Source organism: Pyxicephalus adspersus, chromosome 2 (genome assembly GCF_032062135.1).
Source record: "Pyxicephalus adspersus chromosome 2, UCB_Pads_2.0, whole genome shotgun sequence".
Lineage (NCBI taxonomy): Eukaryota > Metazoa > Chordata > Amphibia > Anura > Pyxicephalidae > Pyxicephalus > Pyxicephalus adspersus.
The window spans coordinates 138,225,304-138,251,430 of record NC_092859.1 but is presented as its reverse complement, the minus strand read 5'-3'; the positions used below and the strand labels follow the sequence as shown (position 1 = coordinate 138,251,430).

Here is a 26,127-nt window from a genome sequence, read left to right as displayed (position 1 = left end):
TTTTTTTTTTTTTTTTAACTTAATTGCTTGTTTAATTTATCTGCAGATGAGCGAAACAAAGTAGAAATAGAAGTACCAATGTATGTTTGATACATTTAGATCTGAATACATCTGAAACATTTAGACATCTGAACAATGTTTCAGAAACAGGGAACCAGACTTCTATCCTACCCAAATCATTAATAACGGTGCCAAGCTTATAGAGAGCCTTTACTTTATAAATGAAATTATCCTTAACAAAATGTATAAGGTACAAATTCTAAATAATTATACCAAAGACATCAACTATTTGGTCTGGTTCAAATACAAAGAGTTATAATTTTTATTATGTGGTCTGTTCCAGCTCTGCCTTGATTGATGATTTGAAGTCAGTAGAAACCACACTGTGCTAGTATCCTGTCCAAATATTGGATTCTCATTGTTGATACAGGGATCAAAGTTCATACCAGTTAGGCTGGGTACACATGTGCAATAATTGTCATTGGAAAGATCTTTTAGAACGATGGAGCAGTACCCCACTGCGCTCTCTCTCCTTCAATTTCATTACGACTGTTCGTTGGAGGACGAGGGCTGTACCCACGCCAGATTCTCGTCAGATATCAGCACTGAGGCGATTATCGGAGGGGAATCATCTGACGTGTGTACGTAGCCTTATTCTTCTAAGTGTGTATGACTGGCGCTTCTTCTTTACATAAAAGACTTAATTTTCTAGGGTAGTGATCATGTGAGAACTATATGATTAGTCTAAGTCAACTTGAAGCAGACCCTCAGCTTAACCTCACCCTCTCCACCTCCTAGGCGAAGTACTGGACATTTATTGTGGTTATCAAAGGGAAGTTAAGAGCCATGTTAGAACAATCTTGTCTTTTGTAGGAAATTTCAAGATTTAGATATATATTGAGCTGTCTGACTATACTGATTATTTTGATGTGTCATTTTCCCTGAAGCAAGCTTATGAAGCCTATGCATTTTTTATATGGCTGGATCACACTAGGCTGCAGTAACCCTGCATACTGCATGATTGTTACACCTCATTCGCTCATCTCTCCACAAATCTGGAATACTGTACAAAAACATCAAATGACTAAATAAATTAAAAAATGTGTATGCTTTGTTTTCTTTTCAATAAACCGAAACATTAAAGGCGGAATTATCATCATTTTACCTGTTTTGTTCTCCTGAACATTGGAGATGGACTGCTGGGAGCTGGGACTTTAGAGAAAAGTCTGTGATTTTTCAGAAGGCCATCCGGAGTGTCGAAAAGATCCATGATGAGGACAGGAAAACCATTGTAACTAAAATAAAATAATAAAATTGTTAGCACCGCTGCCTTGCATAGCTGAGATCCTGGAATCAATTTGTGTGGAGATTTGATACTCTGGGTATTTTTTGTAAGTTTTTTCCAGGTACTCTGCTCTACCTAATCCAGAAAATATATCAGCAAGTTAACTGGATTCTTTTTAAATTTGGCACAAGACTGCCATCGCCCTAAGTAAATGCAAAACTGTTTCTCAAGGCTGATCAAATAAGTACACATTCAAATACATTTTAGTTAAACACCACCTAAAGAAAAAAAAATCTGCAACTAGTATAGTTAAAATAAAGGTCTTTAGAAAAGTTCCTGCACCATTCAGAATATAATTAACAGAATTAACATACTGAATAAACTAGTAGAGGACTGTTGTGTTTGGATGCAAAACATTTGCCACATAAAGGGTAAAGTACCATCAGCCCATTTGTTTTAGTGATGGTTTAGTTTCTGTGGTCTGCCCCAGGGCTAATGCAAAGCATAAATCAATTGAATATACAGTGGGGGAAAGAAGTATTTGATCCCTGCTGAATTTGTATATTTGCCCTCTGACAAAGAAATGACCAGTCTATAATTGTAGGTTTATTGTAGTGTGAAAGATAGAATAACTACAAAAGAACCCTCAAAAACCCAGTGCTCCAAAGTCAGAGCTTGATGTGCATTGTAATGAGTGAAATAAGTATTTGATCCCCTATCAACCAGTCTGGAGACTGGCTAGGCCACTCCAGGACCTTCATGTTCATTGCTTCATTCTTCCTAAGCCACTCCTTTGTTGCCTTGGTCGTGTGTTTTGGCTCATTGTCATGCTAGAATACCCATCCACGACCCATTTTCAATGCCCTGGCTGAGGGAAGGAGGTGCTCACCCAAGATTTGACAATACATGGCCCTGTCCATTGTCTCTTCGATGCGTTGAAGGTGTCCTATCCCGTTAGCAGAAAAACACCCTCAAAGCATAATGTGTCCACCTCCATGTTGTACGGTGGGGAAGGTGTTCTTGGGGTCATAGGCAGCATTCCTCCTCCTCCAAACACGGCGAGTTGAGTTGATGCCAAAGAGCTCAATTTTGGTCTCAACTGACCACAACACTTTCACCCAGTTCTCCTCAGGATGATTCAGATGTTCACTGGCAAATTGCAGACGGGCCTGTACATTTGCGTTCTTGAGCAGGGGGACCTTGCTGGCTCTGCAAGATTTCAGGCCTTCACGGCGACGACGTAGTGTTATCAATTGTTTTCTTGGCGACTATGGTCCCAGCTGCCCTGAAATCATTGATAAGTTCCCCCTGTGCACCATCTGTTGCCCCCTTCTCACCAAGCTGCTTGGCAATAGTCTTGTAGCCCCAGTCCAGCCTTGTGTAGGTCTACAATCTTGTCCCTGACATTCTTAGGCAGCTCTTTGGTCTTGACCATGGAGACTTATTTTGGAATCTGATTGATTGCTTCTGTGGACAGTTGTCTTTTATATAGGTACTGTAACAAGCCTAATCTCAGTTCGTTACCTGCATACAGTGAAGACACCAGGGAGCCTGAAATCTTGCTGGTTGATAGGGGATCAAATACTTTTTTCAATCATTACAAAGCACATCAAGCCCTGATTTTTGAGCACTGGGTTTTTGAGGGTTTATCAGCTACAATAAACCTACCATTACAATTATAGACTGGTCATTTCTTTGTCAGAGGGCAAACAGACAAAATCAGCAGGGGATCAAATACTTCTTTCCCTCACTGTATCTATCTATATATATATATATATATTATAGGACTCTACTTAAACATCTCTATATGGGTGCAGTTTATTAGTTCTGCTTTTTGCACACATAATGATATTTAATCATACACTGAGAGCTGTAAAAAATTACTCCAAAATTGAAATAGTAATTTGAGCTACACAAATACAGGCTCCTGCTATTAATTCCAAAACTGTACAGAAAAGCAACAAAGTACTCTGGAAAGTTAAAAAAGAAGAATTAAAGCTTGCATGTCACTGCACTGAAAAGATTCTGGCTATTATAGTGAAGTCTTGGCAGCCACACTCTGTGTGCTAATATATCAAGCTATTTTCCAAGAATTGCCAGGCGGTGTACCATAATTCTTTGTCTGATAACAGCAGACCACCTACAAGGCCACTCCTAATACAAAGACTGTCTAGAATTTTCCAAATGTATTCTCAGTACTCATAATCCAAATGGCTTTGTGTAATTGCCCCAAAACATAGAGTGATTAAATGAGAAAATAAATGAAAGACGTGTATGACAATGCTACATACTTGGGCACCATCCTTAAAACTAAAAGGAAAGCAAACAAAAAAAAAAAGCAGAAAAAAAGCAAGTGGCTATTTCCTATGTGATCACTTGGCCAATTTATGTATGGAAAAAAACACAGTAAAACTAAGTCAGCAAGGCAATCTTCACATCTATGGTGTCCATATTTGGAACAATCAAACAGATAAGAGTGTTCTAGACTTTCATAAGTAAAAACAACAGGCAATAATATGTCTGGATCTGATAGGTTTGGCTATATGTATGAGAGTTTAAAGTTATTTATTCCAATCAAGTGGCCTTATTATTTGTGTTATTATTATTATTATTATTATTATTATTATTATTATTATTATTGATAAACGGGAGTTATATAGTGCCAACATTTTATGCAGTGATGTACATTAAATAGGGTTGCAAATGACAGACAGATACAGTGACACAGGAGGAAGAGAAGATCTTGCCCCAAAGAGCTTACAATTTGATTATAACAAACATTTAAAAACAGAAGATTGGGATGAGAAACTCCAGAAAAATATAAACCCGACATGTGCAATATACCAAATAGTTCACTACAGTGCACAATGTAATGCATATTCTACTACCTGATACGCAATATGATTAAATGGCAAAGGATGGGTGACAACACATCAGAGACTTGAATTTTGCAGTGTCAATGCCCTGCCACCAGATCCACAAACTACTATCATATATAGCAAAGCTGGGAGCTATTTTTTGTCCCCTCTAGGACCTTTGCTTTTGTTAAAGTTTACAAAGCATGTACTATAACTGAAGAACCATCTCCAGCTCTCAAGTGGCTTTTGACAACTTGCTCAGACAGATTCCAAGTGGTTATGCTGCCTTTTTATTTTGTTTTGAGACATTTTTTTTGAAAGTTTAACAATGTTCTAATCAAATAAAGACTTGGGCAGTGAAATCTCTGTACCTATGTCCTTAGGGTTGTCATTTCTTTTGCTTTACAACTGTTTTACTCTTGTTCTAGTGGTCCTCACTTTTTTTATTTTAACTTGACCTAGCGTGTGCTGAAAGAAGAAACAAATGAGAAAATCACAATGATGTTCTTTGTATACCTGGTGTATTGCAATGAAGCTCTAACCCAATGCACTTCCCATACAGGCTTGAAAAGTGGATGAACGTGGTGAAATACTCACTTGCTTTTCTCTCATAAAAAAGGACACAACAGAGACCCACTCCTAGATATTTTCTGACACGTTAGAAAATTTCTTTGTACAATAATATGCTATTCACAATTAAAAGGGCTTGTAATCACTCCATAGAAATTCTACATTTCCAAGAAATGATCAAAGTGGACATTTGCTTAGATTGCTTAGTATATCCATAGCCTAACATAATTGCATTGAGGCTTTTCTGAAGTCTATAGCCACTATATAGAATTTAAAAAAAACAAAAAAACCCTTTACTGCTTACCTGTATTTCTTTGGGTGTTCTTCTCCGTTAGGCAAGTGAGGAATCTCTGGTGGTGTAATAAATACTGTGTGCTCACTCTTGTGGGATTCATCTAATTCTATAAGACGCATCTCTCCAGACTTGTCCACGTCTACCTATAGGCAGTAAAAGAGAAGAAAACTAACTGAACAGAAGAAACAGCACAACTGCAAAACATTTACAGCAAACCTGCAGGGAACTCTGGTTATATCAATTAGGAGCTGTAGCTAAGTATCCGTCAGCTCATGTTTTCTTACTTAGTGAACAGCTTCTGCTCTATCAAGAGCGTCTCCTGAATAGCTAAATTTTCCCTCCGTGGAGGAAATGCTACCCCATTCTTCACAACACTATCAGGGGTCTGACGGACCTATCAGCATTCTCAGACAGAAGATATTGAATAGTTGAATAGGAAAAACCCCCCAAAAAACAAAAATAAAATACAACAATGACACAATTTTGTATGCCAGTAATGAGGTACAGTTTGTGTGTCAGCTATAAGCTCCAGCTCCTATTTTATTACAAATAAATATTTTACTCTGAAAATACTTTACTATTTATGAATTCATGTCAATGATGATACTTTAATTCAAACTGTCTGGAACCAAAGTGCCACTATATAGTAAGGTAAATAACTCACAGCAGCGCTATCAGGAAAATGGCAGAAAGTAAGGCATGGGAAGGTGAAATGAAGAGCACATTACAACTTGCAGAAAAAGAAATGTGCCACTGGTTTTACACTTTCATATTGCTGCAAGAACATAGTATGGTTACAGGTAAAAGTGCAAAGCTTGGCCCTTATAGTACATATATATATATTAAACTTCATGAACTGCGTTAGCAATTACTAGATGGCACATACAATAGATGTAAAAGTAAATTACACTTCAAATGATTAGGTTTAGGTGCAAAAAGTCAGGTCCATAACGACAGAGTTTAAAAGTCTTGTTTTTGGATTTAGAACATATGCCCAGCATACCATAATAAAAAAAAAAAAAAAAATCACAATAAAGGTGCTACGCCAGGTAATATCTCACAAATAAACAACATAGTCCTCAGCTGGAAAGAGCTGTAGTATTTTATCCAGAGTATCAAGACTGCAAACACCATAAAACACCCTTATTGCACAATGGGTAAAGAAAAGCAATGTATGCCACTAAAGGACAACAGAATAGAAACATAAATCATGTAGTAAAAAAAAAGATTTAATAAAACAATTACTATGGGTTTAAAATACTATTCGCCTATAAGACTTTATGTACCAAGGATTAGCTATTTAGCTATAAGTAGAATATCTTATCTCATAGGAGACTGTAAGAGTGAATAATGCTCTGAAATGTGTAGTTAATAATAAAAACGAACAGGTCCATTGTTTATCTTAAAAAGAATGATTTGCTAGGATTTGCAGCATAAGCATTTGCAAAGACCTAGAAAAGACTAGCAGCTAAGCTGCTTCTGGGTGCCTAGGAGTTGTCAATAAGTTGACAGGTTTTTTACCACGAACGTGAACTACCCTTAACATCTTGCACCAGAACTAGCTCTTACAACTAGTTCTTGGGGCAACTGGGTGGCCGAAAGGTTAGCACTCTGGCCTCAGGAAATTATCTGCATGATGTCTGCAGGTTCTCCCTGTGTCTATGCGGGTTTTCCTCCTGGTACTCTGGTATCCTCCCACATCCCAAAAACATGCAGTTAGGTCAATTTTGGGGGGGAAGCCAATTAACCTTAGCCTTAGACTATATTAACTGTTGCGCAATATGATGGCACTATATAAAAACTGTGTTACAATAATAATACAACCTATGCACTTGTGTAGTGTTAAAGAAGGGAATAGAAAACAATACAAAAATAATCTGGTGATTTTCCATACGAAAATGATCACGAGAGGGGGGGGTTGGATGGACTTGGCTATTGTTCACCATACAAAATGCATCTAGGTTGTTTGATTTCTCTTTTTTTTATCCAATAGAGCCTTCTCCTTCACTACATGTCATGTCAGTCTTTAAAGTCTTTTCAGTTCCAGGAAGGAATGTTCTGTTCATACAGAACATCCAGCCATGTTCCTGCTGTAAAATGGTTAATCGAATAACTCTTATTAAGTAACTATTTTAAACTGCAGACAATATTTGGAGAACAATAGTGATATGTATGAGACAAATTATAATGATAAAAAAAAAAAAAAAAANAAATAAACAAAACAAAAAACTAGATAATAACTACTAAGTTACCATTTCAGAAAAGATTTTTTAACTCTTGGTAAGATCTAATGCACAGCTAGTTTTAAACTCCCAAACTCCAGTTTCTATTGCATTTTTCTAATCCGTAATAATTCCTATTGAATAGACAGACGGTGACCCAGTTTTTTGTGAATCTAACTCCATGAAATAATCTTCCTCTGACAGTTGTGTCTGGGTAAGATACACCTTACTAAGAGTCACATACTGTACTTTATTCAATATCCACTAGCATACACAAAGAAAGCAGTATACAAAAGTTTGAAATGTTTTCTTCCTCATAGTGAAACAAACCCCCAAAGGTTTGATATTTCAAAATATGTACTTCTTAATTTTTTATCTTTATTCCCCATTTCTCCCCCATATTCCCCCCTTTCTGCTTGATTTTTAAATTGAAAGTAGTGCATTCATATATAATGTACATAAAAGGCACAATATTTTCATCTTAGAATAAGTTTTCACTGAATATTAAACAAGACTGCTGTGTAATAATGATGCACAGATGCAGTGTTCTCCCCAGCCTCTTTTAGCCAGTCGCACCACCTGGCACTTTTCAGTAACCACCTGGCTTGCACTGGGGTGGTTACTGAAAACTGGGATCTCAGTACAGTGTCCGCACCTTTTTACAGCTCCTTCCCACCCGGCTCAATCAAAATTCTGGGGAGAACACTGAAGTTCCATCTCTTACAAGTATATATATATATATATATATATATATATATATATATATATATATATATATTAAATCTTCTAAAAAACAGAAAAGGTTTTGTATATCTGATGTAATAAAGCATCTGGTCCTTAGCAGGTGTTATAATTGGGTACAGGTAGGACCAAGACAAACTGTGCAGTTGTTTCTTTTTTGCATATCAAAGCACAGCTTCCTCCAGAAGCAATGTATGCAATCTAATCAATCTCTAGGCTCCATAAAGTGTTTTTTTTGCTTTGTTTGTGATTAACTCACAGTGAGCATTTTTTACAGTAACTGACACCATGATGCCTCCTAATATGTTGATAAAAACGTCTGTCCTAATTGCATTTATTAAAATGTACCTGTTCTGACTTACGTACAAATTCAACTTAAGAACAAAACTCCAGTCCCTATCTCGCATGTAACTCGGGGATTACCTGTAAATAGAACCTCAAATGAATAACACATGACATGGAAAACCCTGTTATTACATTAAGTAAAAATGCTGAAGTAGCATGTGAGAAAATAAGTACACCCTAACAAATTGCATAAAAAGTAATAAGGTTCACAGCAGCCAGGTACAGATAATCAAACCCTTGAATAACGTATCATCAGCAAATGTAACGACCTCTATAAAATCAGAAATTTTGGCAGTTTTCTGGTTTTGAGCACTTAGGGGTGTGGTAACACAATGCCAATCATTCTTTAGGATGAAAGAATATTTAAAATTGGTAAACATTCAAGACAGTTGCCAATCTTCACAGGGGTTAAGTCGCCGCAAATACACCCCATGGTCAGACTGTGCAAAGCTAAAAAAATAAAAAAATAAAAAAACAAATGCAGAAATCCGAGAGCTACGTGTCGGACTCCACACACCTCAGTTTCATGTTAAATGTTAAAGTTAAAAAAAAGAACAAGAATGGCTTGTTTGGAAGGATTGCCAAGACAAAGCCTCTCCTCTTAAGATTTCAAAGTTGCATCTGAAAAACCAAAAATGGACCTTAGGGTACAATATGCTTTGAACAGACGAGACCAAAGTGGAGATGTTTGGTCAGAATGCAATGTACCACATTTGGCAAAAACCAAACACAGCATCGCAGCACAAACACCTCATAGCAACTGTCAGGCACGGTGGTGAAGGAGTGATTATTTGGGTTTGTTTGACCTGGGCACATTTCCTGTCATTAAGTCAACCATATCCTCCTCTGCGTATCAAAAAAATTCTAGATTCAAATGTGAGGTCATTTGGGAGACAACTAAAGCTTGGCTGGAAAAAGGTCAAGAAACTTCCCCTTTAGTGACGTCATGATGCCAGAACCCATCCACTTCCCTGAGTTTGCGATCCGTATGGGAGACATGGTCCTCGGCTCTAGCTAGTGCTCCCTCCCAGCGGGGTCCTTCCCCTGACCCTGCTCAGGAGCACACCAGTCATCTGTTCATCTGTAGTGACTAAAACAGAGCTGCTCATTCTTGTAAGAAAGTCAGCAAGACAATGCAGACTGCACTGCCCATAATGTGGTATGATGGTCCTAGATCAGTTATCTACATGTAGGTTCAGGATAATTACTTATCGTTCAAAAAGAATCTGCAGGTGCATCAATGTGTCCTCCACTGTGGCAATACCACCAAACTTTCTGCAAGTTATCTTTAGGAAGCTGGAACTTATTTTTGTGCCTCCACCATGGTTTTTCATCCCAGAAGTTCCACAAACAGTATGGCCTGAATCTACAGCTCTATGTCTCCTCGCTCTAACAGTGTAATGCCAGAGCCTTGTAATCAAATATTATTTCCAAACAGAATGTTTAAAAAAAAATTTAAAAAAAAAGCCGGGAGAATAAATTAAATACTTTTTCCAATGAATTTATGATATGTTGAATACTTGTAGTTGTTTACATGAAACGATTTAAACTGATAGTTATATTGATTGAAGTGAACATAAGAGTCATAGTGTATGCATAACATTATGCAGAGGTCGGGGTCTTGTCTGTAACACACTTCCAGGCTCCAGAAAAAAGAAAACGACCAAAGTAGTATTGTGAGTTTGAATACATTGATGTTTCATTAAAATCAGAGCACTGTGGGGCATGAATTAGAAACTAAGCATATTTTACATGCACCTACATTTCAAGGTTGGTAAAGCTTATTACACTTGTAAATGATTATCTTACCTTAATTCCTTTCTCAGTGCAATTCCTTTCTGAGAACAGCTTGTTAATGAGAGAGCAGAGCAAGTATAAGAATATGGCCACTTTAAGATGCTACAGAACTGTGTATACACAAGACATAAAAGTGGCTTGGCATACAATGTCAGTTATTGTTTATCACGAATGCCAAACCCTTCCAGACTACAACACTTAATCAGGGATAATAGCAAAGGAAAGCTCTTGTCAGGCCACATCACCAGAATGTAGTCTGAATTATGAAGAATGAGTAATAAAGCTTAACAGTAAAGACAGGTGAACCTTAACAAGAATCAGCAAAGATTTGCAAAAGTTCATTGTTTAGAAAGGATAGAAATGATACTAAAGTGATTACTCCTGCTTTGTAAGTCTAATAATACACAATAATATTAATAACAACAATAATAATAACAACAACAACAACATCAACAATAATTCACAAAAACTAGACTCCAAGATTTCTACAGTACATACCTTCTCAACACAGTCATCAAAAAAGGCCAGGCTGGCATCTTTGTCACTAACAAATGAGCACTCTTCAATGAAGCGGATAAACATCTGAGTTTTAGTCATCATATTATAAAATTTGTGGTGGGAGCGGTCACGGCTCTTTAAGAAACCTTAAATCACAAAACAGATTTTTTACTAAGCTGATTAAAACATTGCTGTATAAAATAATTTTTCATTCACTGTACTACAAATTAAAAAAAAATCATTCAGAATATTCTGCTTTGCTTACCTTGCAGCTCAAAAAGAGAACTTGCGTCTGTGGCCGTCTCAGATGGAGCCTGTGTGATAGGTCGCAAATAGGCTCTGTACCCTTTCAAAATAGATGCCATAAAACACAAAAAAGCTTCCTGAATCTCCATATCGAGTTGATGCATTTTCTTTCCAGAATTGAAGTCATAGTCATTCATTGCCATTTCCAGCAGTGCATCTTCTCTAGGTCTTTGCTGTACTAAAGAGGTAAAATGAAGACATGTTGCTAGGGTTAAGATTTTTTTTTTTTTTTTTTTTTAAACTAAAGGAAAGGCAAGCCAAAGTATATGTAAGCCATCAAAATACTACGCTGATCTATAACCAACATTAGAGGCACATCTGAAAATATAAAATTATATTATTTTCCCTTTAAATTATGGATAGGATGAGTAAGTGGGATTGCTTCCTTCGTCATAGCCATTATTATTCTGACCCTAATAGCTAATTAGCATCTTTGCAATAACTCATACTCAAGCGACACATTCAGTTGAGAACAGAAAGGTGACTCCCTTTCATCAAGTATTTACATAAAATTTTTAGTAAGTCCACCCATAAAAAGAAACAATTAAAAAATATATATGGCTTAGAGAACAGCACATTAAAATGTGTTCTATTTTAGGCCAACGCCACACAAACATGTGAGAAACTAAGGTTGATGGAAGTTTCTTTCTCAGTAAAAGTATTCGGTAGACATTGGGTTAGTGCCAAGGGTATCAGGGACGCTTTGTGCAACTGAATAAACTTGGGAGACTGGTGCAGAGTTGTGTAATACCATTATTTAAACTATGAAAATAGCTACCATCTAATAATGAATTGAAAGTTTCAATTACAAGGTTATAGTAATCGAACATGACTCAAAAGCTTACATATTCACGTGAAGAAATATGAGGCACATCTGCATGGTCTGTATCACTGCCATCATATGTATGTGAATGTATAAAATGATTGCTAGCAACAGCACTGTAGAAGCCTAAAGTATAAAAGCTACTTACATTCCGCCAATTGCCGATACAGATTACTGAGTGTATTCAGGAGATTCTTGCAAGCTTTCTTAGGCAGGCTCTTCCAGCTGATGTTCCTTTTGCAATCACTTCTGCCATATTGGAAAAATACAACAACTTTTAGTTCAGTGATACGTTAAGAGTAACAATCTAAATAGAATAACATGGATGTAGATGATTTTTAATCTGTGGCGAGAAGAGAGTCGACTTTCAATTGGAGCACTAAGCATATACCACTACAAATGTCGCTGCAGTTACTACATGAAGAAAACTAATATTGCATGAACCAAGTCGTTCGGTCCTGCATATAACAAAGGATTTCTTACAATAAAAATGTATTGTGTGTAGAATATTTATTAGGAGAACCACAAACCAGCAGTTCATTTTTAAAATAAAGTGCTTTTATATCCTGTATGTAGTAACCCTGGCTCATGCAGGAAGCACCACCACCGTCAGTCATTTGCCTAAACCCTAAAAGATAATCATTGTATCTACATGGCACATTTCTCTAAAGCCATTTTAGCCTATAAACTCGAATACACTGAACCATTTGTAAATTGGTGAGTACTAAAATGGCATTTATACTGTATATTGTGCTTGTTGTAGGTGAACCTGAAGAAGGGAGGGATAAGTAAACCATAGACATGTCTCAAGCCAGGGCTCAGTTTTACAGTTACCCAACTTTAGGTACTCTGGCCAAAACAAGTCCATGAATGCATAATTATTGATTCCCATTTTAAGATTGTGTGTGCTTATTTGCAGATATTAAATGTAGATTTATAGTTTTGTGAACAGAATAATTAATATATATTACATAGACAAACATAATAGGAAAAAAAGGAACACTGAGTAATTACTGCCTATTATTGGAAACAAATGTTATAAGATGTATTAAAAAATACAATGCATCAGACAGGAAAAGTATTCACTCCAATATCTCACTAAAGGATCTCGCTAAGGCACTAAAATACAGTCATTCCAATGTAATTCAAAATAAAAACCACACGGTATTGTTCATCGAGTCTTTACTGCCCTCCAGCCAAATAGATGATGTATTTTCAACAACCACACAATCTCATTTTATTGTCACAGAACAAGTTCTCATCAAGGAATACTTACTGAGAAATGGTGTTGGTATCTAGGTCAACACAGCTCACATCCGGAGGGGGCTCGTACAAATCAAAGTAGCGAGAATCAATTCCTACAATGAAGGGACAGGGGGCACTCAGCACGTCTGCCAGAGCCAGGGGGCAAAGAGGGATATATGGACAAGGCCAATGGAAAGGGAAGATCATCTTGCAAAAAAAATAAATACATAAATAAAAAATTTTTTTGTTATTGTCAGTTTCAGGTATGTTATTTAAGCACTAGATACAATGCAAATATAAGTGCAACAAGCACAATACATATAACATATAAGCTCAGAACCACTGTAAAAACAATGTGGAGTTTACCACTTCAGGGTACCTAAAGCCAACTGCTCGACAGCCAGGATTGGGTGCAGGCTCATCAAACTTGTCACAATCAGGTTTTAGACAAAGGCATTTTACTCTGGCTCACTAGATTTAGCGATGATGTCTGTGAACTCGCTGCAATATGCATCCTAATCAGAAACAGAATGGCAAACCAATGATAAGCTTCTCTACCATATGCTTTATTACCTCTTTACAGATTGTCTCAAAAAAACTGCCAGTGGATTAGATCCAGTGATGTGAGATTTTGAGCAGACGGTTAATGTTATGCAAACAAGGTTATAAGGTATCTCAATCTGCTTCTTCCATTTCTGTACAGCCAACACAAGAAACACTTGTGGGATCAAAAGCTATATGGTATGGGAGCACTTCGCAGTTTCATGGTTTATGAAATTTTAACACTGGATGTTAAAAACTCAGTCTTTTAAAACTGACTTTAAAACCAGTGGTCATATGACTGTTATGGACAACTCACAATCACTCCCATCAATACCTCCACCCTGTTGAAGCTGTGGGTCTAATCTTAGAATAGTCTCTGTGGCACCCTGTGCTGAAGCTTGCACTTGGTTAGTGACCTACTCTTCTTTCTATGTTTCAGTATTTGGGTCTGTACAGCACTGCATCCTGGAAGTGAGGTGACAAGGCCACATGTACCCTGAATTATCGGGCATTTCTGGGAGGTCCTCGTTCACACCAGAGTATCTGTGAAAGATGCAATTTCCTAGAAAGAGAACCTGTCCCTTTCTGCTGAATAAATAATCTTCTTCTGCGCAAGTGTGGGATATAATAGGTGTTGCTTTTTATTATCCTAGCCCACAAACACACTTGCACTAAAGCACACCACAAAGTATGCAGCAGTATGAATTTAAATATGGTTCCAAAACCAAACCTACACCATGAATGTATGATTCTCTTCTCCCTTACTTCTCTTCAGTCCCATTATGTGCATGCCCCCTGTGTACTAGAAATGCATTTAAACATCCAACAATCGCCCCCTCTAAGCTCTCAATGCCAACATCAATCATGCTCATTAAGAAAATATGACCAGAGAGGAGCAAATGCCATTTATTATGGTCAACAGGGACACTTTTTTGTCCTCTAGCTGTAACTAATGAGGCACAACTTTCCACAAGCTGTCAGCAGAGCTCAGTTTATTTCAGCTCTTTACCACTATCATACAATGTTACAGCTTCTACCTTAAAGAAATTCAAGCATTCAAGTAACTTTTTACAAAGCTTAAACTGTCATCCATTTTTTCTGTAATAATCAGACTGTGAAACAGGGTTTTTACAAGAGTATCCTGAAGGGACTCATAAATATGATATTAACTCTGGCTCACATTGGTTCCTGGAATTATAAAGGTTTAATAAAAAGCAAAAGAATTTGACCCAGTTGGCTGAGAAAAAGAAAGTAGTAAAAGGAACTTACAGAGACCAAGGCTTCAGTTACACTAGTAAGAACAGAAGGGCGTAATGAGTGGATGAGGATTTTGTGCTCTGTGACGGCAAACACCAGCAGAGTCACTGCGTTCTCAGGTCCCAAATTCTGCAGCAGCGTGGAAAATTTCCCCCCACTGTTTGTAAGATAAAGTATTGTATAAGAAAAAGCATGTACATCTTGAAATAGATCATTTTCAAAGGTTCTTAGTAACGTTTAAGAAAATGTATTATAACTATATTACAGATCTATAGAAGTGATTATTTCATACATTTTGGAACAGCATGTTCCAGTTTCAATTTTTTCTAAAAAGCAGATTGTGCAAAAGCATTGAAATATGAGATAAGGATGATACAAGAATGTACAGAACACTTGCAGAATGAAAACCTTTTAAAGTATCTAAATAATCAGGTTTTCATTTTCATTATTAATAAAAAGAGTAATCAGGACAGGAAACCTGAATTTAGCTCTATTCCTGTTGAGTTAGAAATAAGTTAAACACTCATAAATTTTAGATACGTATATCTACCAATAACTGTGAAGTGCAAGGACCTACCTGATTTGATACAAATGAAATGGATTTTTGTCCTCTTAAACTTGTTAAATCTAAATAGGATTGTGCAATCAGATACAGTCAGCTTTAGGTTTAAAGAATGTCAGGGTCTCTTTAAATACTGTGTAGCATGATATAACAACATAAAATAGTATCATAAGTTTATAGCTTAAAGAATAACACAGAAAGCAACACTTAAAAAATGCATTTTCTGGAATATTTATTTTGCTATATTTATGCATGTCAAACTTTAGTGAATTAATAAATGAGCAAGAATAATAAATTGAGACCAAGGCAGCAAAGGTCACAGCAGCTTACTGATTAATTAAATGGGATACACTGCTCTTTGTAGTTTGCCAGGGAAGGTCATGGGACCTTGCCAGGAATGGCAATCTAACGGAAAAAAAAGATAATTATTCAATCACTAATTAATTTTCCTAGTAATTACATGTAAATGTTGTCATAATTATGGAACTGCATAAAATACACCCTGTACAAGGCACCGATCACTTGCTTTCAATTTTTTTCCCTAGTGCACTAATGAACTTCAGGATAAAATCCTAGACTGGTCACAGAGCAGGCAGTTATGTCCCGTGATACATAGAAAGGAGAGAGACGTCGCACTGCGGGAGAAGAGGTTGCCAAAGTAACCAAACTCGGTTTGTGCCTACAGGCTTAGAAAACATGCCCGTCACATGACGGCACCCATCAGGTTCAATTAGCTTTAGCTGTGCCGTGTTATGCAATGCTAATTCCCGAGAAAGCTGGCATCACACTAGTCCACCTGTGCAGACAGAAGTCCCAATATTGTGTACTTGCCTTAGTGGAAGTGGTGAGGACACAGGCTGGCTGAGGATCAGGGTATCGTGCGGGGAAAGCTATTCAGAGAGACAGCAAATTGTGTTTACACAGCAGAGCAAAAAAAAGGTTAAATATACACAAAAGATTAATTATGCAGACTGGATCACCAAATAAAGACTTTCATTAGTGTGGTTCTCGTCACAGTACATCAAACAATACACTAAACAAACCATTCATGAAATACAAACACACAGGTGACTGCTGAGCACTGCCCCATTCAGCAAAGTTTTATAGCTGGAAGGGAAAGTATATAACAGGCCCCAGGTACTGTTACTGCAGATATGTACTTTAAAGATTTTATCCAGTGATTTTTACATGGCTAATGAAACTACAAAAAAATATCCTTATTTGTAATATTACCCAATATTTTATTAAACCCATAATATTCATAAGGATAATTGTCATGCCTACATGCAAGATATCATTTGAAATTTCTAGTTCATATCATGTAACCTTTCTTATCATTTTATGTTTTATTCACCCTCAACAATGACAGTTTTATTTCCTTTAAAGAATTTATCCACAGAAGTTATAGAGGTAAGATTATTATTTATAATTTATTATTTACCTGAACCAATATTCTTGGTCTTTGCGGAGAAGGAAATGGAACTTTATGCATGAAGTGTGAGATATGCCTGGATGAATGAGAAAAATATAAAATTATAACTAACAGAGCATCAAATATTTAACATAGCATGTCTAAGAAAATTGTTATGAGATATAAAACTGGAATGATGTTAGTTATCACTGTTGTAACAGATACATGCGTTTTAAAGCCAAGAAGGCAAATTCTTTTAGCAATTAGGTTAAAAGGAAATAATTAGGTTAATAATGGAATACAAACCGTGTACCATAAGTAAACGTGAAGGAAAGAATATCTGTGTCATGGGCCAAATGTGTTTGTACAGTTAGAGTAAAGACCGTTATTTAGAAGCTTTGTGAATCTGAAGTTAGGTTCCAAAAATTCGTATTCAAATTAACAAAGTTGTTTTAAGAGTTTGCCTCAGTATTGGCTTTATTGGAAATTTAAAAGCCTTAAAAGACCTACACACTACCTTACAAAGGAGGTCCGAAAGGCAATGTGCTCTGTACTTGCATTAAGTAATAGCTTGACACTGGATGTCAAAATGCTCTGGTGCGTTTTTAGGAGTGTGGATTCATGCAGAAAGACTGAACAAAACATTGTCAGTTAATTATTTACAGCCTCTTAAACAAATATCTTACTTTTCTATTGGGAGCACATGCGGTCCAGAGATGGAATAACGGTAGAGGAAAGTGAGAAATTTCTTGAAGGCATCAAAGAATGGCCAGTGAGAAAGAAGACAGATGCATTTGCTAACATGAATGGCTTTAGAGGGATCCATTTTCTCCTCTGCGTTGGTTATCAGTCCTAACTGTGCCTTCTGTTTTTCTGTTAGCTGCTCGGGAGCATACGGCTCAAAGAATTGTACAGCTGCTCCATACACCTTTGAGAGGGGCAAAAAAAAAAAAAGCAAGAGTTGAAGGAATTCATGTCTGAATATAATTATGGCATCGAGTATCTATGCAATTTTTTTGCAGGTATGAACAGGATCCATGTTTCCTTACTGCTTACTGTACTCAAAGTCCATAGAGTCAGGCACAATAGTTCTATTAGAGAATCCAATTATTGGTATAAAAGATACAGAAACTAGATGTCAGTGTGGGTTAATTTTTCTACACTGATTTCCTCCCTACGGTACTCTTAATAGAAGTTTCTAAGCAGATAAGGGAGGGTATGGACAATTTTTCAAGAGGCCTTTCAAGTGATGCCTGCACCAGACAACCCCCAGGCTGTTTTTCACATGCAGAGTTAAGTACGGTATATAAACAGACTAATGCTTATGGACACCACTTGCCCACTCTCCCATTGCAGGCTCAGACCTGCTTGCTAACCATCTTGGGGGTACAGTAGTACAGGGCTGTGCACATAACTTTTGTTTAGAAAGCAGATTTGAGCCTGCGATGGGAAAGAGGGCAGGTTCTGGCATCATGACGTCACTCTGGGGGAAGTTTCTTTCCCTCCTGAGTGACACACGGCTCCTCGCACATGCGTGGTCTGGATTCCGTGAAAGTAGTGGTCCGTGAAGTCCAAAAGGTTGGTGACCACTGGTCTAAAGGCCTGCTACACATACAGGGAATATACCTATTTATTTTATTGATTAGAGAGCATTTTTACCAGCTTTAACTTCTAAAGCAAGCAACATAAATTTGTTAACTAAAATCCTAAATCAACAGTTGATTCAGATATTTGAATTAGTTATGAGACCTGCCCTAGGTAAAGCCAACATCTAGAAGGTTTTATTAACCACACAGAACAGAATGATAAATACTGGGTAATAGCTATATTCTGAGAGTATGGGAAAAAATAAGAAATATTTGCTCTTGGTAAGGCGTTGAAGCAACCAGCAACTTTTCATTTTTCTGCCAGCCCTTGTAACAAAAATGAAAACACAATTTGAATGGTTGCTTTAAATTACTGTGTCTTTTAACAATATCATTGCTTTCTTCTCTATATTAATAAAATTAACTTTATATCTCAGACAACAGACTATGATGTGTGACAATGGCATGACAGCACAGCTTTAGGACTGCTATTAGTTAATTACAGCACCTGCTTATGTTAACTGCATTGGGGTATTTGGCTCTCTTTTTTGTAAGAGAAAACATAGAAATCGATGTGATGCAATTTTTATAAACCTGCGGTATATATGTGGATATTCTGCTTTACTGCATACATAAGTAACTTATTTGCTTGCACATGATTGGATGGCCAAAGACATTTATTCCTACAGAAGCTTTACCACAATGTGACTATAGTGTCTAATCCACAAATCTTGATATATGTAGTGAAACAATAAGCATAAACCATTGCATACAATTAATGAAGAGTGAAAAACAACATATATTACAATTTCTTCACTGCAAAAATACACCATATTATATTCTTACTCAAAACACACTATGAAGCGCAAAAATGTTCATTTTAAATTTAAAACAGGAAAAAGCTACCAGATGAATAAAGGTAACGGGTCCTACAGTTTCGTACCTTTTCAGCAGAAGCTCCAGTTAGGACAAATGTAGAAAAAACTGGAAGCGGATAGTTACTATTGGATGGCCAGCATTCAATTGTTGCTCCCATGGGCAAGCAGAAGAGAGGAACAGATTCAGGTAAAGGAAACGATTCATAATCTTCTTCAGGGTACCTGCATATTAATCCTATGAAGGCAGAGAAGGCAAAACAGAACTTCATCACAATACTGACAACATACATTTACCCATTACATCTTTCATATATGAGGTTCAATAATGGTCATACAGGATAATCAAAGGGTAACACAAGCCCTGTCTCATTTGATTCCAAAGTTAAACTACATCTTCTTAGCACCTTCTATCATATGATCTTTTTAGATCTATATGTAAAACCAAAAAGAGACATTGCCTTTTCACAATATGCTGCTCCAAGAAAGAAAACCAACTCATCTAGTGGAATGGGGACATAACTAAATGACATTATTCACATAGAGTTCCTGGTTGAGGCACACAAAGACAGATAACCAATAGTTCTCTTTTCATGGGCTAGCTGCATAATGTTTATACCGTCATACTAAATCGGGCAGATAATACAATAGTGGTTACCAATTATTGACTAACTACTTTTGAATATCTTGTACCAGTGCACAGCATCATCATTTTTCTTCTTTTCACATTAGTGAGCTGTGACCAGTACTTAGGAGATGTTATAAATTGGCTCTGTCTGACACTGAAAGCTTATTTTTAGCAACAACTTAAATAAACATATTTAACTTACAAACATCAAAAATGTATCAACAAAAACATTAGCCATTTAACATGGCACTTTCATACAACATTCAAATTCATGCAGCAATGACAAGGGTTTTGAATTGCATTCGTGTGCTCTATCACCAGGCAGTAACGGATACCAGACATAGAAGGTAGGACATGCATCATTCTTTTACTGGCACTATTCTGTTTACCCATGATTTACCAATGTACTTTAGCAAGTTCTGTTAAACTCTAGAAATTGGGTTAATTTGGTTCATTGCACATACCAGCATTTAACATGAACTCCTGATGCCTAGCACAGAAAAATTGCTGTAAAAACTACAGACGTTGGAGTTCTGCATGTAACGCTTGTGTCTCTACACCTTTATCCATAGAGATTAATGACAATTATATTTTGTTGTACATCTGTGGTAATTTCAGTCTTCTTTTCCTCCATTACGATACCAATAGGTGCAAACATGATAAATTCCTCAGACATACACTAAAAGTTCTTAGGTGATGGATAGTACAAAAATGAAAAGTACATGCAAAAACCTAAGACACTGTCAGCCCAGACTTATTAGGGAAAATGGATAATAAATAGGCTGGAAAGTCCAACCGAATTGTGGTGGTCTTCCCCCTCTTGCTGAAGGTATCCAAAAGGTCCTCCACAATTCTATTCCACAAACCTAAACGGACGACGCTGGAATACGAAAACGACGCTGGATGAGCACAGGGGGACCAGGTAAGTATGGATGGGAAAAATCTCGGGGTTAACCATCCTTGCAATTTTTTTGTGCCCGAACGAAGGTCGGGCTTAACGGCAAGGTGGTTAACATGGCACTTTCATACAACATTCAAATTCATGCAGCAATGACAAGGGTTTTGAATTGCATTCGTGTGCTCCATCACCAGGCAGTAACGGATACCAAACATAGAAGGTAGGACATGCATCATTCTTTTACTGGCACTGTACTGTTTACCCATGATTTACCAATGTACTTTAGCAAGTTCAGTTAAACTCTAGAAATTGGGTTAATTTGGTTCATTGCACATACCAGCATTTAACATGAACTCCTGATGCCTAGCACAGAAAAATTGCTGTAAAAACTACAGACGTTGGAGTTCTGCATGTAATGCTTGTGTCTCTACACCTTTATACATAGAGATTAATGACAATTATATTTTGTTGTACATCTGTGGTAATTTCAGTCTTCTTTTCCTCCATTACGATACCAATAGGTGCAAACATGACAAATTGCTCAGACATACACTAAAAGTTCTTAGGTGATGAATAGTACAAAAATGAAAAGTACATGCAAAAACCTAAGACACTGTCAGCCCAGACTTATTAGGGAAAATGGATAATAAATAGGCTGGAAAGTCCAACCGAATTGTGGTGGTCTTCCCCCTCTTGCTGAAGGTATCCAAAAGGTCCTCCACAATTCTATTCCACAAACCTAAACCCTAATGGTCATAAATTATTCTGACCACATGAATGAAAAAAAACATTTGGCTAAATATTTATTTTTTTGTAAAAAGTAGTAAAATAAATGTAGAAACTTCCTAGACAATACAAAAAATACAGAATAGGTGAAACAAGACTTCAGACTTTGGACCTTTAGCCTCACTAGTATGTGGACAGATAGGAGTATTTGTCACAGATCTAAATAATCCCTTAGATAATTCTATTATTGAAAGCTCCCTAGCTAGTTACCTGCAATACCTACTTAGGGGAGAATATCGCCGTACAAATTAATACCCAGGAGGCTGCCGCCTGGAGATGTCTGCTATTTCAAGGAACTATTTCTACTATTTCTACTCTCAGGTAACTACTGTCTCTTCTAAGCTGTGGATAACCAACAAGTGGATAACCAAAATATATTTTAATCAACAATCGTAAAAAAGCAGGACCCAGTTGTAAAACCGATTGCCATCTCCTGGCGCTATCAAGTCCAAAGAAAAATAGAAAGAAATCAATTCCATGTCAATCAATTCCAATGAATCTCAATACAAATAAAAAATTTATGGTGGAATTTTAAAATAAGGGACCCACAAAACGTCTACACCTTGCAAAACTTATCTGTAAACTTGCACATAAAAGTTGGAACCTGATAGATGAGGAATACATTTTTTTTTATTATTATTTATTTTTGGTGAAGTTCACGACTCAAAAACTCGTAAAAGCCAAATGAGGTGCAACAAAGTAGTAAGTGGACAGTTTTGGGATGATTCCATTTTTTTTCCTTCATTGTTGATTCCATAGTTTGTTCTCCTACTTGGTCTGAACAAATGTGTGCCATTACTAACAACATTTAACAAATTGTCATTTAATTATTTGGAGGTATGTTTTACAATGGCAGAATGTTTAATTGTTAAACAGTCATTAGGATCAATAAAATTGTTTCATATCTGACTTTTTTCTGTTTGCAAAGAACAGTTTAATGAAAATACTCTACAAGTAGTGATTGCATAACTTTTGCCACAGATTGTAGAAAGAACTCATGTGTGCAGGGCAGGAAGCATACCTTTTCAGGGATTGAAAGAACACGTTTATAGAGCACTACTGATTAGAGGGCAGGATTGGAAATAAACAGAACAATGTGGAGGACACACTACACACACTGCTATGAAAACATCTTATTATCATAAGCAATAATCAATGAGTCTGGTACATAAACTACAAAACACACACACACACAGATCAGGTAAGTGCTACACCCCACATGTAGCTCAATTTGATCAATTGTGACTGCAGTATATTCTTTTAGATTTTTATTACTGCTACAAATATGTACAAACATAATTTTGCTTACCAGCTTTGTAAGATACAGCATTGGTTTTAGCAACTGACTTTTTGTAGCAAAGGTAAACAGCTGAGCCCCACTAAAAAGAAGAAAACAAAGTAAGTTACAGTATATGATCACATCTATCTAACATTAAGCTTCTTACTATTTATAGTTACACAATGCTCCTTTTTGCATACAGAAATTGGACATTATAATTATTCCACTTAGCATCCAGGATTCTTAAACTTTACAGCAGTGCAATCAAAATTTTCCCTTTTAATTTAGAAAATGCTTTAATCCAAGATGTATGATCACGGTTACTTTTCATTCATGTAATATTCTGAGCAGAGACGTGTCAGGTTATGAATTATTGATATGTAACTGGTAGGTAGAGACACATACAGTATATAAAAATAGACCTAGTTGAAATCATAGTTAGTTGTAGTATCCAGTTCTGCTCAATCAGATTTACAGTTCCTGTGCATGAGCTTTTTTACTGGATTCGGATTTCATTTTCACTAAGATCACCAAAGGGTCAACAGGGTTCCAATTAACATAGCACCCCCATCTTTACCACCATCATATAGCGAAAAGCATAAAAACAGAATGATCATTTTTACTGCTCTAAACTAATAAAAACGGACTTACTGTAATATGCTAGTATTTTTCAATAATATGTGTGGTCAGCATTGAACACAAAAGTAATAAAAACAATCACTAGGTAAATGCTTTATAAAACTAATTAGGTAAGAGAAGCTTGATAATACATTCTCTTCCTTACAGGTATACAGTGTTTTTGAAGTTGGGCTGCTTGATAAATATTGAAAAGAACTGGTTACAAAGACTAGTATATGTCCAATGAATGACATTGAAGACATTAATAACATACAATTGCTGAAGTCTTTAACTGGTTGATAATGGTGTGTACAGCGCTCGTCGTCTATTGTCAAATCGACCGTCCTGGTGGATCCACAGATGATCGTAATGCAAGTGAAGGGGGAGAGCGCACAGCAGGGTGCCGCTCTGTCGTTCTCCCCCTCCCCTCTCCATAGAGCAGAACAGTGTAGGTACAGAACTCGTTCATGCATCGTGCAGTTGTTAGTCGTTGGAAAGGATTGTGAAAGATCCTTTCCAACGACAATTATTGCACGTGTGTAGCCTAACTACTGTTACATCCTGGAACTAAAAAATTCTGCTGACAAAGGAGTCCGATGTCTATGGCCCCTTATGAGACCACAGGGTGCCGAATTTCTTTAAAAACAATAGTTTGGAAAACCTGCCCCCATCCTACTTTCATCAGAAACTATACACAAAACTTTTCATAAGAAAGTGGAAAAAAAGAATTTTGGATGGGTAAAGCATTGCAGTACACAGTGACACTGTAACAGGGTCTTACCATGCTGCTATTAAGATTCTTATCCACCCTACAGAAGGTATGTGGTGGTGTCTCTCCTTTGCTTGGTACGATTATGCAAATATCAGTTACAGCCAGGGAATTTTGGCTCATATTTTCAGAGGCTCTTCTGTAGGTAACGTATGCTTTTTGTGAGGAGGTACTGCTGCTTATATTGGCAGGACGTCCAAAAGGTGTAGTTTGAATAATGTGGCAACCCTGTTTTAACCGTTCTTTCCCCTCATACAAAACCCTGCAAAAAGAAAAAAAAAATTTACATTTTATAAGGAAACAGGAATTTCTCTTCAATTGTTCGCCAAAATGAATATGATTTGTCAGGACTTGGACATGAAATACAACTTAACCTCAGATGCAAATAAGCCATGCCAATAAGGTCAACGTAACGTGAACAAATAGGTTACTGACAATTGAGGAAATATGTGTCACATTACTAAGCTAGGGGCCCGATGCTTTGAGAAGGAGGCAGTTTTAGTCCTAGGTTGTAGTGTTCTCCCCAGCCTCTTTTACCTGGGCGCACCATTACTGGCTTCCTATGGCAACAACCATTGAAAACACTCAATTTGTCATATGTTAACCTGCCCTCCTTTTGACTATCTGTGGCTACCACTGGCTTTTTCAGTGCCACACTTGATGCCAAATAGAAAACAACTATGCCTGGGCCTAGCGAAGTGGTGGCTGAAAAAAATGAAGGACCTTTTCTGTATTCTATACAGCATCAGGACCCACTCATATCTTTAGAAAAATACCCAGCAAATGCATTGTACATTTAACTTTTTATGGACAGTCTGCATCCCTATAGAACTTGTGAGTTTCTTTTTCAGGCACTGTTCATCTCACTTACTATCATTTATTAATATGTTTTACAAAATCTTCTTCGAAGGTAAAAAAAATCACAAGGCAGGTTTTTACGATTTCTATTTAGACCATCAGATACGTTTTTTTTTTTTAATAAAAGTAAAGAATAAAATGGTGTGTAAATAAGTAACAGAAAAGAAAAAAACTTAAAAAACATTAGCAAGCAACATAAAATATTATTGAAAACTGTGAAGAGATACTTAAGGGAGAGTTTGTGGTGCTCTCACTGGCGTTTCAGTCCAGATTACCAGGTATGAAGTCAAATTGAGTGTCTAGGGCTCTTGGGTAAGCAATATATGTGAAATATGCATGTATTGCATGTTTTGCATGTTTTTTCCTTCACATATACTTTAAACCATTAGATACTTCATCCACCAAAGTGGTTTCCCATTATTTGTATTTTTTAAAGACTGACAAGACCAAGCTTGGTGGGTTAACAAACTTAACAACGGAACTTACCCTAGATCTGTTAATGGAGGCTTGTCTCTTCCTCTCCTATAACATAAATATATCTGAGGTCCTCGGATACTCCCATTATTGAGATCAGCCGAAAGTCCTGTTGGGGTAGTGTCCATACAAACATATCCCTGTGGCACCTCTTCTCCCAGGGATTTAATGATCACTGTAACATCTGTGATAGGTTCCTTTGGTTTAGCTATCTTGTGACAGGCATCATTAAAGTGGATTTCCTCTTCAAGTGGTTTTGACGAGTCAGTTAGTCCAGCAACTACAAAGTAATCAGCTACACGGGGTCCTTTGTCTTCCATCATCTTCCGTGTTGGGACAGGACAGCTATAGAAAAAAAAAAAGAACAAAAAAAAATTCAAATTCTGTTTACAGATAAGAGCATTTTCCCATGTTTTTACTGTATAGTAAAAAAGAAAAATATTCCTTAATAAATAATGTAAAATGCAATATTATAAACACACTTTCTTTTAAAAGAACTACTAATGGTATCACTAGAACAATCATGTTTAAATGCAAAATGGAAAAATATAATTGGCTAGGTGTAGATAATTCTCCTACATACTGTCTGACAGATTTC

The 26,127-nt window shown here is 36.7% G+C and overlaps 1 protein-coding gene across 1 annotated transcript in view; it reads right to left on the bottom strand.

The window, feature by feature from the left end:
* Window positions 1–26,127, bottom strand: part of DENND4A (DENN domain containing 4A) — a 75,007-nt gene that overhangs the window by 21,477 nt on the left and 27,403 nt on the right. Inside the window, 14 exon segments of the mRNA XM_072402618.1 lie at window positions 1,166–1,295; window positions 5,018–5,151; window positions 10,612–10,757; window positions 10,877–11,095; window positions 11,889–11,989; window positions 13,017–13,192; window positions 14,798–14,942; window positions 16,179–16,237; window positions 16,789–16,855; window positions 17,445–17,686; window positions 19,288–19,457; window positions 22,841–22,910; window positions 24,210–24,459; window positions 25,542–25,874. Coding sequence (XP_072258719.1) covers window positions 1,166–1,295; window positions 5,018–5,151; window positions 10,612–10,757; window positions 10,877–11,095; window positions 11,889–11,989; window positions 13,017–13,192; window positions 14,798–14,942; window positions 16,179–16,237; window positions 16,789–16,855; window positions 17,445–17,686; window positions 19,288–19,457; window positions 22,841–22,910; window positions 24,210–24,459; window positions 25,542–25,874 — 2,242 coding nt within the window.